Source organism: Strix uralensis, chromosome 8, assembly GCF_047716275.1.
Source record: "Strix uralensis isolate ZFMK-TIS-50842 chromosome 8, bStrUra1, whole genome shotgun sequence".
NCBI classification, from domain to species: Eukaryota; Metazoa; Chordata; class Aves; order Strigiformes; family Strigidae; genus Strix; species Strix uralensis.
Genome location: NC_133979.1, coordinates 24,530,130 through 24,548,769, shown reverse-complemented (window position 1 = coordinate 24,548,769; position 18,640 = coordinate 24,530,130). Strand labels below are relative to the sequence as shown.

Genomic DNA, 18,640 nt, shown 5'->3' with positions numbered 1-18,640 from the left:
AATATCCCCATGGTGTTATTCCTAGTCTTTTTCCCCCATGAAGACTGGAGCATTACATGGCAGAACAGTTGCTGTGAACGGCTGTGTTTGTGGATTTGCCCCAATGCAACCAGATAATCTGAAATGGGAACGTTTGTACTACCCATTGTAGGTAGCCTGATAAACTGTCTGTTCACTAGTGCTGAGTCTGGCTATAGGCAAGTGCCACAGCAAAAACCATAATGGCATTGCTAATTTAATTTTTTTTTTTTTTTACCTTTATCATCAAGTATTGTGAAGGAAGAAAGCACACATGAAATCTCATTCTAGCTTGAATGCTGTCATCTAGCACTACACTGAATTTAGTGTAAGGGCATCTACTCTATACACAGCCTCTTCAAAAGCCAAGTGAATCTTAAAACAAGTGACAAAACAGAGGTATAAAATTGTTAGTCAAGGCTTATTCCCCTATCTTCCAAGGTTAAGACTATTACCAACAACTGTCATCCACACCATTACTCATAGCTTCATGGTTAGATTTGTTCCTGTTGCCTGACACTGACTACAGGCTTGGTACACCCACTGTGTAAATGGCTAGACACATGACAGTGAAGAATCAGCCCTATGATGTAATTACAGGATAAAACTAGTCAAATGGGTTTCTACTTTGGGGTAGAGGGAGGGAGGGGAAAGGAAGGAAGAAAGAAGGTTAAAAAAAAACCAAACCTGTGAGCTGCTTGTTTTAATCCTTAAGACTTTGTCTTTTCACTTGGAATGAACTTTAAAGTATAAAATCCTTTGCAGCAGCAAGACTGTATACAGAAGATATTATCACTGTTTAAAATATTTTAAGATGGATAAACAGGAGTGGAACAGAAGGGGACTACTCCTCACTCAGTTTTTCTATTTATCTACTCTGAGCAATTAGAGCAAATTTTAATCATTTTCCATGTTGACTGTTGATATCTTTGACAACGCAATAAGCGAGATCACATTGTGGCATGTCTGCCAAAGTAGAACTGGCACAAGAACTCCAGCAACTGGTCGGGATGTCTTCTTTTTCACTTAGACATATTAGATTTTATATTCATGCATTCACTTCTAAGAGCACTAAGCAAATTAAAAACCACTTTGATTGCATTTACCACAACACAGCTTTTTTAGATTTTGTTCTGTGACTCTGATCAGATTTAATCAGCACAAGGGCTGCACCAACAAAAATTTCAGCATTTTAAATTAGACGGGTAGCAATGTTTAAATATGTACCTATCCATAATTGTGTCTATTGCCATTTCTGAGATACATTCTCTAAAATAATATTCACTTTTTTTTTTTTTTTAAGTAAGAAGGGACTCAAATGCAACAATTTCAGAAAATCAGACCACATTTTTATCTGCTTCAGGTAAGCGACACTAGTCTCAGTGTGTAGTTCAGTACATACATATACATGATGTTTTGCAAGTGCATACGAACAGATAATAAATGGAGGAGTACATTAAATATAACTTATGACTCCTTATTTGGATTATGCCACATTTTTGTAAGAAAGCAATTTCTGAAAGTTTCGTATTATTTTATAGGGACTAATTTGTAATCTTTTGACCTCTCAAAGTGGATCCTATATCTGTGATACCTAAATAATGGCTTTATAGTTTTCTTAAATATGTTTTCCTGTAAATTAATCTAATTTTTAGGTATTTTCTTAGTCACACAAGAAACAAATGAGTCGGGATCTGGGGCATATGTATTTTTTTCTAGCTCTAACCATTTGAGGTTTTAAAAGCTTATGAATTCCAGCTATTTGTTGCTAAGCATACAGGAAGAATTAAACTAGCCTTCTTGTACCAGTGTAAAAAATATTAGTTAAAATAATGTTAAGTATCTAATATAACTTATTTCCAAAGCATATATAAAAAATAATTCAGGTAAATGTGCAAATACAGTTTTTACTTTAGTTGGTGAAAATTAAGCATATACTTTCCCTGAATAGAGAACATTTTCCCAGGTCACACCTGTACGTTAATTTGCTATTATTATTTCTATTTCTGCTGTAGAGGATCTGGGAATTTCAGTCATAAGTGTGCTAAAGCAAGGATTTCTAAACTTTCCCCTCCCTTTTGCTGACTACTGCCAACAGCATCTCCTAGTTTTGTAGCTAGCTATGTACCACTTCTGAGTGGTATGCATGACAGTTTGGGAATCCCATCCCAGAGAACACATGGGGAGACAGTCAGCAATAACCTCTTCAAATGTTGATGTCCACAACCCTTTCATTTGCTCATTATTAGCAAATATAGATTCATATCAGTAAAACTGTACACTATGGCCTCATAATCATGATATTTGTATCATTGTGCACATGAAGTGCTGGAAGCATACATAGCCATGTAACAGTGGAAAAATCTCTGTCCAGATCAATTCACAGTCCACTTTAAACACAAAGAAATAACACTGTATAAAATATTATTGAAACCTTACAGTGCCATGCTAAGATTTTTTCTAAGTATTCTTTTCCAGCCAGTGGGGCCAAAAACCCTTCAAAAATCAACCTACCTCAGAATGCCATTCTCCACTGCAAGTTTGGGAAGACACTGAATTACCACAAAAGGGGGAAGAAAAAAAAAAAAAAAGGCAGGTTCGCTAATAATTACTGTAAGTCAGGAGTGATCCTTTAGCGACCCAAAAAAGCTCAGCCAGATAAAAAATAACTATAAAAATAAACTATTATTTTTTGGCCAGAACAGCTTCTTGAACTGGCTCACCACACAGATGCTACAGCACCCAGGCTGGTGGGAAAGGAGGGCACACTTCTACGTTCCACCAACCTAGTAACTATTTTGTTGCCAAAAAGCACAAATTCACTACCCGCTGGCGCTGCTGGTCCCCCAGTGACACAGTGTGCCTGCAGAAGACAGGCAGGGCCTTCCCGCCAGCACCGGCTGGCCCGCACCACGGCTCGGGCACCGACATGGCCACACCCTCAGGCCCGCACTTCAAAACTACCTCACCCCGTTCGGAGTGAGGGCAGATCATTCGTCACCCAGCTGCTCGTTCCTCCTGTGACTAACACTTCTTTCCACACAGACCACTGCTAAAGTGATTTCGTACGTTTCCAAAAACAGCCCAGGTGCTTGTGAGCTAGACAGCAGATGGTCTCCAGGGCAAATTGTTACTACTGCCTGTTATTACAGTTATTACGGGAACAGGCCCTGAACCATTTTAAGGCTCTGTCATTTTTCTACCCGAATATTCGAGGAGTTATATATAGACGCAATTAAAAATAGGAGGGACAAACTCACACGAGCGGGACGAGAAGCCCGCCTCCTCGGCGGCCCTCCCTGCCCGTCTGCGTGGCCCCGGCCCAGCGGGCTATCCCGCAGCGAGGCGGCCGCCGGCTCCTCAGCCCCCTCGCACACCCACGGGGCACGCTGCGCCCCGGCGCCGGGGCCGAACCCCGCCTTCCCAGAAGAGGCGGCAGGAGGCCAGCGGCTGCGCACGGGAAGGCCCGGCGGGCCCCGCTGCGGAAAGCGGCAACGCCGGCAGCGCGTCCGGCGCCGCGGCCGAGGGACGCCGCCCTCCTCCCCACAGCCAAGCCCCGCCAGGCACCCCCTCGCCAGCGGGTAACTCCGCTACCGCGGGATTAAGGCTGGGCTGAGCATGCCCGAACTCCCGCGGCCCCGCCACCCGAGGCGAGGCGAGGCGAGACCGGCCCCGCCTGAGGCGAGCGCCCGGCCCGGCGCCAAGAATCCCCCCGTGCGGCGAGCGCGGCCACGTGACCGCCCGGCGGCGGAGGGCAGCTGGCCCCGCCCCGCCCTCTCGCGCTCCTTCTCGCGCTCCCTCTGGCGCTCCCCGCCCCGCCCGAGCGGGGAGGCGGTGGCGGCGCTGGCGCATGCGCAGCCGCGTTTCGCCCATCCAGTGCGGCAGCCGCGGGTGGAAAACCGCAGCGGCGGCTGCTGAGGGAGCTGGGAGCGCGGCGCCTCGCGGAGCGGCGGCGGGGGCAGCGCCGGGGCGCGGGGCAGCGGCGGGGTAGCTGGCGCTGCTCCCGGCGCGCTGCGGGCCGCCGCCGGGGCGGGGCGGGGCGGCGTGGCGGGCTGTGCAGCGTTTTGGGGCTGCTCCCCGGCGTTTTGACATCTCGGCGCCGCCGCCGGGGCCGGAAAGGGCCGCGTCCCGGCCCGCTGCGGCTGCGGGGGCCTTGCCGGCGGCTCCCGCCCCGGGCTGGGGGGCTGGCGGCTGGGGCGGCCTGGGGCGCCCAGCCCTGGCCGGAGGATCTCCCCGGGGAAGGGGGGGCCGGGGCCGCCGGGGGCCGTTTTTCAGAGGGTGGGGGGCGGCGGCGTGAGTGAATTGAGACAAAGAGCGAGGAGGAGGAAGAAGAGGACACTCGGGCTCTGCCACATTCCTGTGCAGGGGAAGGCGGGAGGCGGCGTTAGCCCATTACGGACAGCTGGGTTCGGCGCTGCCCTCAGCTGCCGCTGGCGTATTTACAGACGTCTCTCCCGGCCGCGGGAGAAGAAGGAGGACGAGCCATGTAAGTTCCGAATTGCCAGGGGTCCTGTGAGAAGATGGGGGATGCCGCAGACGCCAAGGAGATGAGGAAGACTTTCATTGTTCCTGCCATCAAACCTTTTGACCATTATGATTTCTCCCGAGCGAAAATCGCCTGTAATCTCGCCTGGCTGGTGGCCAAAGCCTTTGGGACAGGTAGGTGGCGTCTTCTCCTTCCCTTTCTTTGAGGCTGGTTCCTGCTGGGTCGCTTCGCTCCTGCCGACGTGCGAGCCCTTCCCGGGGAGCTGGGAAGGGGGGTAGGAGGTGCGGAGGAAACGGTCTGTGCCCTCATATTTAGGTTCCTTTACACCTTGAGGGCTTTTCTGGTTTTCTTTTATTTTTCTTTAATTACCTGTACTCTTTTTGGAGTAACGCCACCGTTTCCGTTAGCGAGTGCTTATTGTGTGTTGGAGTTAATACAATTTTATTTGAGGAATCGAACTCTGTAAATGGTGTTTTATTTATTCCCTGGGTCACACTTCTAGAATTCGAAAAACCACCAGCAATCTATGTTAGTCTGTTGTCTTGAAAATTTTCCTAATATTGTTTAAGAGCGGGGGCCTAGCAATGGAAGTGGATGTGCGCTGTTAGTTTTGACATGTGTGACAGTAGCCTTTAGCCATTTTGAGAGGTTAAGCATTAAGAAGGGTTTCAGGAAAAAGTGTGTTTAATGCCAGGTTTTGGCCTGCACCATACAGAAGGCTCTCCTTGTCTGTAAGCGTAAATGGAATTGATTGTAAAGCCTCCAAAAGGCATCACTGCTCTGTCTTTGAAAACCTGGGCCTTGAGGAATACCAGACCTATTATTCTATTCCTGAAGTATTGTTGGGCCTTGAGGAATACCAGACTTACAGAGGTCTTCTGAGGGAAGCATTTTGAAAATTTACCAAGCTGGGTGGTTTTTTTAAATATAGCTGTAGTATATTAACCCCTTAATTTTCTGTGGATTAAAAATAGGGTTTTTCTCTGAAAGGTGAGTTAGATATTAGTAGTCAATATTTTTACCTCTGTTCTTTGTAGAATAACAGGAAAAGGTTCCTCCTGGAATTTTGCACCTTTTGCATTTAGGGCTAGAGCATTGTTATGTATTTGAATAGGATTAAAGGTTTACCTTTATGATGTCCCTGGGAACTGATGATATTTGATGTGGTGCTTCCAAAAAGCTACTTTTAAAGTGGTTGAACCTAGTTAAATTTCAGTAAATTCAGTAGCTGCTGAAATAAAGTGCATGTTCATGGCTTTAGAAAAAAAAAGATGAAAATACTGTTTCTATATAAAGATTTGTCAATTAACTTTGCTTACTTTTGTGAAATCTGGACAAGTATATAACACATATATGTCTTTATTAGCTGTGCAGACATGAGAGGTAAAATAGTAGTGAAAATTCTTGGAAGTACTTGATTGAACAGTTTCAGAGATCGTTGTCTTTTTAGGTAGCTTGGTTCTGTAGGTTCTACTCATGGGATTCTGGGGGTACAGTGCTTGTGCAATTATATAACCCAGCATTCTAACCTGAAAACCTTTTTCTACTGGAATTCAACAAATTCTTAGCCTGTGGTTGAAATGTCTTGGTTTATATTGGTTGAGTTTCTATTGGATGTGTAAAGCAACTTGCAGGGTACTTTTCTGCTACTTTCTATAGTAAGTGTGATCCAAAACTAATTCCTGTGCTCTTTCTCTTCATTGCTGTGGTTCTGAGATGCAGAAATGGAATATGATTAGAGGAGATAATAATTCCATCTGTCCTCTAAATACTGTCATAATGTAATAGTGGGAAGAGAGGCAAACATATACAACTGTAGTGTTTCTGATCTCATAGTTCTTCCACTAGCTTAATATCACTAGTAGCCTCAAAGAAGAATTTGTGGCTGAAACAGGGAAAAACAGTGTATAGGACTTGGACGTCTGCAGTACAAACACTTCCTTTATACTTGGAGTGAAACAGAAGAACTGACCTTCACCTTTTTGAAGAAGGAAGGAAGTTTGAGTTTGCTAAATTATTTTAGTTCTTTAGAGTGGATCATAATCTCAGTCATGTCTTCTACCTATTACTATATATATTTGTACAAAGGAAATATAAAGGATAATTATTGTGTTTATGGGTGCCACATTTTATTTCTTTTTTGATCCCTGAAATGTTGGAATTTCGTAGGTAGGGGAAGTGAAGGAGTTTTTTCCCACTCTTTCTAAAAAAAATTAATGCTGTTCATTTTGATTAATGAAAATTGTAATTTGTTGCAATCATGTATCCATTGAAGAAATCTAAATCTTTATATATCAGATGGGCACATCCTTCAGTGGCCATATTTCACATTCTTAAAAGTATATTTTAATACAATCAAAATTGTGGATACAGCTTGGTTAGGTTTTGTGAAGAGAATTCTCTCTTGAAAAAAGACTTTAAATGGGTACTGTTCTTTAACATTTAGTAGAGACTTTTGGTGTTTGATGATATATATCTGTGATATATATCTCTCAGAAACTGAGAGACCGATTGTATATTGCTGTTGTCCTCAGTTAAGCTGCAGGAATAGAGTCTGGCCCACAACACAGGCAAGTCAAAGTAAGTTGTCTTATTAGTAAGGTGTCTTAGAGAATAAGAGTATACTAACAGTCATGTTGAAGGCATCTTGTAGGAAGAATATTTCAAGAAATACTCACTGAAGACAGCATTCATACTTAAGTATTGAGAGAGTGAGCATAGGATTCTGTGCCTTGATGTTTTGCTTCAAGAAAATACATCAGTGTTAGGACAGGTCAGGTTCAATGTTTTGCAGTAACCAAATGATTTAAGTGACACAATGCACAGTAATTGAAAGGGGAAAATTAACAAAAACTGTCAAGTATGAAAGTGACAATGTTTGACCTTAGAAATTAAATCTGCAAACACAAACTTTCAGCATGAAGTCCAAATGCTGGGAGTTAACCATTTCAGTATAGAAAAACTGCTTTCCAAAGAGGTGATTGAACTGTATTGATATTACATGCTTTGACTTAAAAGTATAATGGGACCAGCTTCATAGGAATAATTTTAAAAAGGTCTTGTGCTGCTCCGTGTCCTTTTTCTTTCTAAAACAAAAGAACTGGATTTAATTATTTTGGAGTGTGAAGTCTTTGTCTTCTTACTCTGATATAGTCATAGAAAATGTGGCTGGAAAATTTGTTATCCATCCACCATCGTAAAGACAGGCTGAGCTAAATATACATAGCTCCTGACAGATGTTTGTTTAGCCTGTTTTTTGAAAATCTGTAATTACAGAGATTCCACGGTATGTCTGCTAGTCAATTTGAATCTCTGTTTATCTCTAGATGTTAGAACAGCCAGACATCTTGATGTCTTTTGCACTGTAAACCCATTACTTGTCCTATTCCTGGTGGATGTGGGAATGGTGGGTGACTTAACTCTTTATAATACCTTCCACATAATAAAAACAGTGTCTTCTCTCTGTTCTGCTGTCTAGACAAAACAGACTTCTTTCAACTTCATTTTTGTAAGTCAAGCTTTTTTAGATTATGTGTTTTGTTTTTTGGGGGTTTTTTCCTGTATTTTTTCTGTGGTTGGTTTTGCATGACTTTTGTACTTAAATCTACATCTAATGGTCTAGCTAAATGCTTGCCAGTACAGGGTAGATTTGAAAAATTACTTCATCTTTCCAACCTATAATACTCTCATTTATTCACTCAAATATGATGTTTGTCATTTTTGCATCAGCCTAGAGTTGTTGACTCATTCAGTCTGTGATTCACTGTAGCTCTGTATCTTTCTCTGCAGAACTGCTGCCTACTCAGTTGTTCCCATCTTGTAATTGTACAGTTGTAGGTTCCTGCTTTGCAGCTATACTTACATAACTGCATCCTATTTTCAAACCACTTCTTCCACTTATCAAAATCATCTTGAATTATAATTTTGCCCTCCAAAATGCTTTCAGTCCCTTTGTAGCTTGTAATTGGTTCTCTAGAACCTCAGCTAGTATAGATGAAGATATTAATTCTTGAACCTTGAAGTACATGTTCTTCCCATTTGATAGGGGACCTCTGAGTGCTCTTGGAAGGTTGTTTTTCAGACAGCTTTGCATCCAATTTTTAGTTACTAAGTTAAGACTATCTCTGACATGTATGATGCTCACAAAATTATGGGAACAATTTTGCAACAATCTGTTGCTGTTCTACTATCCACATCATCCTGCTACAGTAGTAAATGTCATTGGTTTAGCATGAGGCTTTTTTGACAGGAATAAACTAAAAACTAAATAAAAGCTGCACAAGTCTGAGTGCTTGTCCTAAACATTGTTGTGTTTTCTGCAATAAAAAGAAAATACTTCATCCACGTTTTCACAATAAATTTATCCTTTATAGGTGTCTGAAGCAATAGATTTCAAGTTGCATCATCTGCAACTAAATGTTACCCAAGAAACTTAAAAATAGCTTTCTCCTGATGATTAATATTTTCAGAATTCATATGCAACTACTTACTGCTGTTTGCAAATGTTGCCAGTAGAGCCATGAAGGGAGGAAATGAACATTGTGTATCTGACAGAAACAAGTTTTAACTAAATACTCTCATCTGTTATGTTGGGTGTTGCAGGCCAGAATACCTTTTAATTTTTTCCTAGCAGACCTAACTTCTTTACTTTTACTCACTATGGCAGTTAGTAAAAACTTGCGCAAGAGGTTGGAGTATAAAAGCAAATGTTTGAGATTCATGTGAGGAAATTTTTTTTTTTAATAGATTCCCTTCCATCACCTCTCTAAAATAGCTGCTGACAAATGGATACTTTGGTCAATCCTACTGAGATCAGTTGGACTAATCATCTACTGAGATAGTCTACTTAGAAGTTGATCATATCGCTCCTTTCTGTAGAATGCATTTAAAACATGGTTTGACTGTAGATCACTTTTTAAAAATAAAAAGAATTGTATGACCTTCTGGATTATTTGGCAGAGTCATCTGACGTTGTAGACTGCATGTACAAAAGTACCAGAAGGTGAATTAGTAAGTTAACAGTTGTCAGGATTCTTACTACATGATAGACCTCAGGTGAGGTAGTTTATAATCTGTTCTTTCGATGGCTTCATGTCGTTGAGCCTATTCTGAGCCTGTTTGTCTTTACAGCTGAAGTGCCTGTCTGCAGAATGCAATAGATGTGACTTTAAGAGTATTTATATGCAGTTAATCAACAACTTGTCACCTTTCTGATATGAGATGTTATGTAATTTCATTTCTACAGCTAGCTGGTGGATTTTAATGAACACAACTGGATACAATTCCACTTCTGAAAGTAATAATTTTAACTACGTGCTTTGGCAGACTCAGGGCTTTGAATGAATGTTTTTGCTGATCATTCTGGAAAATGAGACAGGAGGTGAAAAACCTTCAAGAATTTGCAAAAAAATTAGATTGAGTTCTTCTTCCCCCCCACTTCCCCCCTCCCTTGGACAATACATTATTACTAGATCAGGTTGCAGTAATAAACCTTTTTGCTATGGAGTTGAAATACACTGTTTGAAAGCTTTTTGCCTAACATAAGAGTTCTATAGTTCATGTGTGTATTCTTTTTTTCAATTAGAAGCAGTCTTAAACTAAGAGAACCTGTAAGCCAGACACCAAAGCAGATGTGTCAGCTCATCTCTGTCTAGTTATGGCTGGCAAAAAGTTTTCTTTGGTTTAATAAAGTCTTACAGTAGTTCAGGAAATAAGCGTTATTCTCTAAATTTCCAAAACATCTTTTGCCCTATTCCATGGGCTATTTAAATCATATCTTGACTGTAACAGCCAGGGTGCTAGCTGAGTGAGATGGGATTATAACTATACTATTATCTTCATATTTCTCATGTCTTACCTTTCCTAAAAATAAGCTCTGAAGGCATTTATGCTAATAAGAATTGATCCATTTATTGCCAGGGTTAATTTGAAATCATTATTTTGTTTATCAAAACCTGAATCAATATGCAGGTTTTAGTAAAGTAGGTGTTAAACTTCCCCATTTTAATAGGAAATGCCTCTACCAGACAAATTCTGTGTGCTTTGTGAGTAGCGCTTCCTGTTGTGCTACTGAAAACAGTATTGGACAGGATAGACATTTAGTGTGACCCAGTAGAGCATTTCTTATGTGATTCTCAGGGTTCAAAGTCTGTGTGGGCTATGAAGGTAGAGCCTGTGCATGTTTTTCCTTGGATGTTTTGGGATTATTTGTGTGGTGTTTGTTTTTTTTTTTTTTAATAAGAAATCCCTTAAGTGTGGAACTGCTGTTCAAGCAGTGGATAGTAGTTATTTTTGTGGCATCTAGAGGCAGGAGGGTAGGTTCTGTTTATTCATAGTACTTCTGTGATCATAAATCCAAGAATCTCTTGCGTTCAGTTTAGTTAGGTAGACAGAGTTAAGAATTGTGATGCTGAAATTTAGTCTGCTGTAAATTTACAGAGGTTGACCTTTTAGATACTTGCCTCTAGGCAGAAGTACACCTACTGCCTGCTAGCCAAGAAAATATAAGTGGCAGACTGAGACAACAAACCAAAAAGTAAAAATTCTTTCTTAATATCAACTGTCTCATTTAGTTTTCCACTTTCTGATTAAAAGTTTTGTTTAATGATTTTTATTTTTTCAGTAGTATCAGTTTGATCCATGGATTACTGATGTGTTGTAAATCTTAGAACTGGAGTCCTCAGAGCCCTTGAAGTTGTCTCCAAAATAAAACAGCAAGTTGAAATGTATTCCTCTTCTACTGAGGCAATTAAAAAATTCATCAAAAGCAAAATAATATAAATTACACTTCTCTGACCTGCTCTCAGTCCTTGGAGTCTTGACTTCCATGCAAACTCTGCTCTCTTGTGCCCAAATGGCAAATGTGGCACCAGAATCCTTGTTGACCAGTGGAGTCTGAATGAAGTAACATAACACTGTTAACTTATGGCAAAAGCATACCTGTGCTGCGCTGCAGAAAGCTGTCAAGTAATTCAGTCCATTAAAATTTGACATAAATTCATTTAGTAGTTTGTGCTAGGAAGTGGTTAAAGGTATTAGTCAGAATTTTCATTAAATAATTCTGTATTAAATCTCAGAGTCTTCTACAGATAGTTTTTTTTTCCTTAATGTCTTTGTTGATTGACATCAGTAACCTGTAGAGATGGAAGTTTTCTAGGCTGAGGCTTTATGTGGCTTTGTGGCTCACAAGAATGATGTATATTTTAATTAGAAAGCATTGGTGAAATATTTTAACTTGTTGGTGTTATCCTCAGGAATAAAAGAGACCTTGTTGACAAAGACTTCTAAGCTTTTAGACTTCCTTAATGCAAACACTCATAAATCTGGAATTGTTCACTCCTATAAACTTGAAAAACTACATTGTCATGTAACTCAAAGGATTGTATTCATCTGTGTCAAAGTCTGGAAATTTTACAAAGAAACCATTTGTTTTTAAAGAAAGTGTAGACTTTTCACATTAATACAAGTAATTTTTTTCAAAGGAGGAATTCATACTGTCTTCCAAGGAGTAATTCACACTTACCTGAGGAGAGAGTTTTGTTTATAAAACAGCTTTTAAAGGTAAATTCAGGGGTGGTAGCTACAAAATATTTTTAGATGATTCCTTCCCTTTAAAATGGGCTGTTTAAATGGAAAGTTAAGTTACAATTCTATTTTACGGTGGGGAGAAATAATCATCCCATGTTTCCTTTAAAGCCTGAAATAAGTCCTTTAATTTATTTTTTTTTTTCCTGCTCTAGAGAGCATCTACAGGACTTCTGAGTCCATTATAGTTTCTGGAAAAAATACCTGAAGATAAGTTGAATACTGTTTTAAAGGTAGCCTCATTATTAAAATTATGTTATTGTTTTGGGCTAATGCAGTATTTCCTTTCTGTTGTTTTCCCTGTGTGTTGAACTTGTATATTAGCTTCATTTATTCTCTTCACGTTCAATATTTACAAAATTCAAAATGTCACTTTTTTTTAACCCATACCAAGAAAAGGTTTCCAAAATTGAAACCTGTGACCTTGTTGACAATTTTAGGAAAAAAATAGGGTGAAAGCAGTTTCTGGAGATCATCTAGTTTAACCTCCTACTCCAAGAAGAGCCAACTTCAAAGTTAGAAAGGGTTTCTCAGAGCCTTGCCCACTCAAGTTTTGAAAGTCCCTGTGGATGGTGGTTTCGCAGCCAGGTCCACAGGCAACTTGTGCTCTGCTGCTCTTGCTGTGAAGAATTTTTTTACTTCTATCCAGTTGAAATTTCCCTTGCGGCAGCTCGTGACCACTATTTTTTTGTCACTCCACTGCACAGTCCAAGTCTGTGTTTCTGAAACCTGCCCGTTGGATGCTGGAAGAGTGCAGTTCGATTCACATCCTCTCCAGCAGAAACAGACCCAGTTCCCTTGGTCTCAGCCAGATTTCATGTGCTTAGCTCCCTGAACTCAGTGTCCCCAATGTATCTCTCTAACACAATGGCTGTACTTTGCCACAAATTTCAAGGTCAAATGGTACTTTATGGCAGTATGTGCAACAAGGTATTTATTTTAAAACGTTTCATTTATTTCAGAGTTGAATTTTGGAAGTCTTTGTAAGATGGGCAAAGGAAAGGGACTGGTAAAACACACATACTTGGAAATAGTGTTGTTTCTTCTCTGCCTAACAGAGCTGTTCAACAATTTCCAGTCCTGCCAGAATTGTCAATAAAGGCTTTTGACCCTGTTGGTTGTTCTGGTCATCTGCTGAGAACTGGATGTAGCCTCGCAGTCCCTTCCACAGGAATGCAGGGGCAATGCATGCCGATTCTGGAAGGGCTGTTACTCTGAGATCACTAACAGGATGTTTCCTCTATGTCTAGCTGCTGTGCTTACTTCTTTTTTTTTTTTTTTTAAGCTATAGCAAAAATGAGAACACTGTTTGAAATCTTCTATCAAGTTCTATTCTGATATCAGTTTGATACATGTTACAAATGGGGAAAAGTGCATGTGTTTCTGTCTGTGTGAAGGGAACTCTGACAGGAATTTTTATGAACACTTCTGATTTTGTTGTAGCAGGGATTCGTTATCTGTATGCTTTCACATGTTTTGTTTTGATAAATTCAGACTATGTCTGTAGTCATAGTTTCTCTTCCTAGCCCCTAGTTTCTGTATTCTATTATGCTAATAAATTTCTTTTCTGGTTTTATTTTTATGAACACCAATAAGTTTCTATTCCAGACTTATTTTTGTGAACACCAGTGAAGTAAAAGAAATGGCATACATCTCATTTTGTCTTTTGCTGTACTTTTCAGAAGCAGAAATATCCTTTATAAATAATTCTATTTGCCTTTGATAGTCATAATCTTGATTTTTTTTTTTTTTTTTTTTTTTTTTTTTTGTGTATTGAATTTTTTGTTACTAAACCCCAGTAGTGGACATCATCCTTTCATGATAAATGCATTTTTTGCATTATCTTGTCACTTTGGGGTCTGTTTTGGTGATACAGAAGATCAGAAATTGCTCATTAACGGATGATGGGTTTATTATTTCCTGTCTTTGCATTTGTCTTCTGGCTCAAATTTTCAGGCTTGAAATCTGTCATCGTCTTCAGTGAATCTAAAATACTGAATATGTACCTTCAATTTGTGTGTAGCTAACTGCCCCTGCCTCCAGGTATTTTTTGATATGGGCATGAGGCTTTTTTAGGTTTTCTAAGAAATTACAAATGGATTTATCTCTTCCTCCTTGTTGCCCCCCATCCTATCTAACTTCCCATGTGATTCAAAAATGCGGTGTGTGTTTTTTTAAAAAGGCAAAATTTGCTGCCTGTGCGTTGTGAGACATTTGCAAAAAAACGTTTCTTAATGTGCACTACCTTGAGGAGATGGCATGAAGATGCTTTAAAAGTTGGCATTTGGAATTACAGAGGATAAAATCACGATGAGGATTGAGCTCCTGATACCAGGGTAGAGGTGGATCATGAGGGACTTGAGAAATAATGAGCTTAATATTTAAATAGACAGTGTATGGACAAACAGGGAAAAGAAAGAAGGACAGGGAGAATTGAGGGAGATGGCAGTTATACCTAGGGAAGCACATACCTAGCAGCTAATAGAGTTTCTTAATTAGAAGTGCTTTTTATACTACTGGATGACTGTAGATCCTATCAAGACAGTAAGTGAGGCTGGGAAGTGGCAGGAGAAGATTGCAGTATCATTGCCTGGCACTGATAGATTTTTTTTTGTTGTTGTTTGTAGTTTTATTATTGTGAAAAATTAATGTTGTTGGGCTTGTATTTTAAAGGACAAAGTAGTTTTGCTGACAGTATATTTTGATCTGTATTCTAAAGCAGAGCTGTCAGCTTTCTAGCCAAGTTTAGGCTCCTAGTTTAAGCAAATCTTAAACTATACCTCTCTTCCCCTTGGTATTCAGAACTGGCAAGTAAGAAGTGGTATCTTAGGCTTTTTTACCATCCTTATGACATGTAAGAGATTATGTCTTAATATTTCTTTTCCTTTTTCCATTCTATAATCCATATCTTCTCCTTTCACAGCTAGAAAGCAGCTAGCTCTTCTTCCAAAGCCCGTAATGGAAGCACATGAACTGTAATAGAATATGTATGAGGAAGAAGATAATCTGTCATTATCTTGTGATGGCATGTTCTGTTTTTTCTCTCCCCTGCTCCACCCGTATTGGGCTGTTTACTTCACACTCTGCTTCAAACCTTGTCTGTTTAGCCACTTATCCAGCTGAAGGCAAAGGGGATAGGAACCTGGAGTTCCATCACTCTTTTCCTATCCACTTTTTTTCCTTGTTGCAATTAATTCGGCTTTCCCATTTGGGCTCAGGAAAAGAATCACATACTCTTTATCCCATAAGTGCTGTTGGCTTAGCTGATTTTACAATGGAGAGTGAAATTCTTACACAGGGAAAGCGAAGCATCTTGCAGTCTGTACGTCTAGAAATATGAAGTCAGAAACCATGTCAAGTTGTTTTCCCCTTCACTGGTGATTTAATTTAATTTGATATAGTACCATATTTAATTTATAACTATTAACTTTTGTGGTAGACAATTCTAAATATAGTCTGCCTGTATTTTGTTGTGTAAAGTATTTGGAAAAACTGTTAGATTGTCTTGGAATGCTAATTTTGGGGTTAAAATCTCAGCGTAAACTTGACAAATCTTGCATTGTTTTCTGTGGGTGCTAAGTCAACTCATTGAAAACTGAGTAAAGCCACAATTTTAAGCAAAGTTGGCAAACAAATAGGCAAGTATGAATTCAATATTTTTTCAGAAGGCAATTGATATATTTTTTGACCTCTGTTTTCATTCTTTTAATTCCAGTATAACATCCGTATTTATGCTTAACTGCTGGATTGTCATCATTCTGTGATGAAACTTTGAAACAGTATAATAATCAAATTTCTCTTGCCTATATGAAACATAGAAGGCTGCTGAGGTGAAGTTTCCTTTTTCGTCTCGAATTATTCTGTGATAAAATACCATGTTCCATTTCCATTTTATTGTAATAGAGGCAGGATTTTGTGTTTAAATGGGTGGTGTTCTGCCTTTGACCTATATAATGTTATGCCGAAGGAAATGAAAAAGTTTGGGCATGTATTTGGAGAAGCCAAGAAATTTTAATGTAATGATGCTGTAAACCACAGGTTGGCCTTCTGGTGTGGCCTTTGTGGTGCAGAACTCTTTTTGAATTTTTCTTAAGCTTCTATTTATAGTTCAAATGTTGTCTTTGTATGCACTTTTCTCCAGTGTTTTATATCATGATGATTGGTAAAGACTCTTGCCTTCCCTTGCATATGCCTTCTTTAATGTAGTTTTGAGTTCATACATACAAAAAAAGCCTAGTAGTACATCTATCCTTTCTGATACTAATGCTTTTTTTTTTTTGGTCTTTGTAGAAAATGTTCCAGAAGAACTCCGAGAACCGTTTTACACAGACCAGTATGACCAGGAGCACATTAAACCACCTGTTGTTAACTTGCTGCTGTCTGCAGAACTCTACTGTCGTGCTGGGAGCCTTATTCTCAAGAGCGATGCTGCAAAACCACTTCTAGGTCATGATGCTGTTATACAAGCCCTGGCACAAAAAGGCCTTTATGTCACTGACCAAGAAAAGTTGGTGACTGAACGAGATCTTCACAAAAAACCAATTCAGATGGTGAGTGTTTAAAGCTTGTATGTTACATTTCTTCTATTCTGTGTACTCCCAATAACTATGTATCTGTTTTTTAGCATGCATCATTATGTGGAGGTATTGTTCTCAAGAGTTAAATGTGATTCATTATTGGGAGGCTTATGATTGTTTTGGTTTGTTTTTACCGTCTCCTCATAGCTGTCAGTGCAGGTGTATTTCCTCTGTACTAATGCTTGAAAGCACCTATTTTTCCACTTAGTTCAAGTGTTACATTTTTAAATATAGCAGTGACAGTATGATCACTTTTCAGTTGTACAGCACTGACTGTCAGTGAATATTTCTGTGTTGGGAATGTGGTTTGAAAATAGTTTTTTTTCCCTCCGTATAGAAATCTTTGGTTAAAAGTTGAAAAAATACAGACCAAGCTTTTGATGACAGATAATTCAACCTAATAATATTCAATAGTCACCATTTACATATTAAGTCAATGGTATATTCTTTCATGCAGACTTCTAATAATATGTCTTTGCTTCATAAAACTGCTAATTAAAACATTAGTTCAACAGATTAATGATTCTATTACTATTCTCCTAAGTCATGGATTTTCTTCCTTGTTTGGAGCTGAGTCTTAAAAAAACCTTATCTGTAAAAAGGATGGCTACATATGGTGTTGATAAAATGACAGGATGGTAGAATAAGATTCAACTATATTTGAAGTGAACTATTTAAAATTATTTTCACCCTTCTTATTGTTTAATGTTTGATACAGAAAATAAATTCAGTAAACAAAGTATGACCCTGCAGAGGTTGAGCTGACAACTTCTATTCTAATACAAAACTTAGGCTTGCTAACTTGAAATCATGAGCAAATTTTATTGTGGTATCAGTGGAGCTGCTGTTGCTACTATACTTGGAGGTATTTGTGACACAATCTGATGTTTTTAGATTAGAATACTTTGGACCCAGGGAATAAAATGTCTGATAGAGAAGAGACTTTGTAAATGTTCTGTCATCCATTAGCTGAATCTGGACTTCACAGTCTAGTTTTCCCAGGGCCTTTTTTGTTTGAATCTAGCCTCTGGAGTTGGCTGACTGCTCTACTTTGACTCCTTTGATACTTTTATGGTCAGTGACTTCTAGCTGCTGCTAGAATTGGAGGTGTGTGCCTTTTATCATCAACTTATTAGCAACTTGTGTTCAGTAACGTGTAAGAAGACTAACAATTATTTGGCAGAATATGGCTAGAGAGTCTCTTATTTGATCAGCTGGTATCAAGTGATAAGTTGAGAGGCTTTACAGTGTGACATCAAAGCTACTAATTACTAATTAATGACTTATTCCACACAGTATTACCAAGAAGTATTAGGTCTCTTAGTTTGTGCAAATGTTTTTTAGAAGTGGCAGTAGTCAGTTACTGTGATACAAAGACTCTTTGCATCTTCTTTGCATCCACTTCGTTGTTAGTTTTTATTTGAGAATTGTTTCAATAGGATGCTTAAGAACTGAAGATACAAATATTTCAACATAAATTAACAGTAATAGAACTAGTCAAGACACTTTTTCCTTATGATGAATCTGTGATCAGTGAATGTAGATAACTTGAAATGTTGCCAGTCTCTTTTTTTGATCTTGATACCCTTTTTAAAAAGGAGAGTTCAGCAAAGAACAAGTGGCATTTTAGTAAATGAAGCTGTAGATAGCAAACAGGACATACTGAAGTGGTATAGAATTTGCAGGACACTTGCAACAGTCATGTGTGGTTTAGGAGTAAGCATTTATGATCTTGGTAGTCAAAGCATTTAAGAGGTTAAGAAACAAACTTCCTAACTGTTTGTGTTTTTGCAGAACTTAATTTCATTCTTCTCTTTGAAGGAAAATAAGATTACTGACTTGCATTTATGAGCCTGTGGTTTTCCCATTTGTGTTTTTTTCATTTGATCCCTTTCTAGAGTCAGTATTCTCTAGTTTGGCTTGCTGATCTTTAACTCAGTAACTAATGTTGCTTAAAATGCTTTTCAACAGCAAT

General features: G+C 39.2%; 2 protein-coding genes across 4 annotated transcripts in view; one reads left to right on the top strand and one right to left on the bottom strand.

Moving 5' to 3' along the window:
* Positions 1-3,428, bottom strand: part of DDX59 (DEAD-box helicase 59) — a 29,568-nt gene extending 26,140 nt beyond the window's left edge. The window contains exon 1 of the mRNA XM_074876722.1: positions 3,279-3,428. The gene's annotated coding sequence lies outside the window, so the exon portion shown is untranslated. The remainder of the gene's footprint in view (positions 1-3,278) is intronic.
* Positions 3,429-3,961: 533 nt separating this feature from the next.
* Positions 3,962-18,640, top strand: part of CAMSAP2 (calmodulin regulated spectrin associated protein family member 2) — an 89,041-nt gene continuing 74,362 nt past the window's right edge. For 2 of the 3 annotated variants that reach the window (XM_074876718.1, XM_074876717.1), the window contains exons 1-2: positions 3,963-4,677; positions 16,379-16,638. In XM_074876718.1, coding sequence (XP_074732819.1) covers positions 4,539-4,677; positions 16,379-16,638 — 399 coding nt within the window. In that variant the 5' untranslated portion in view covers positions 3,963-4,538. Of the gene's footprint in view, positions 4,678-16,378; positions 16,639-18,640 lie in introns of all 3 variants that reach the window. The other variant, XM_074876715.1, reaches the window with a different exon arrangement.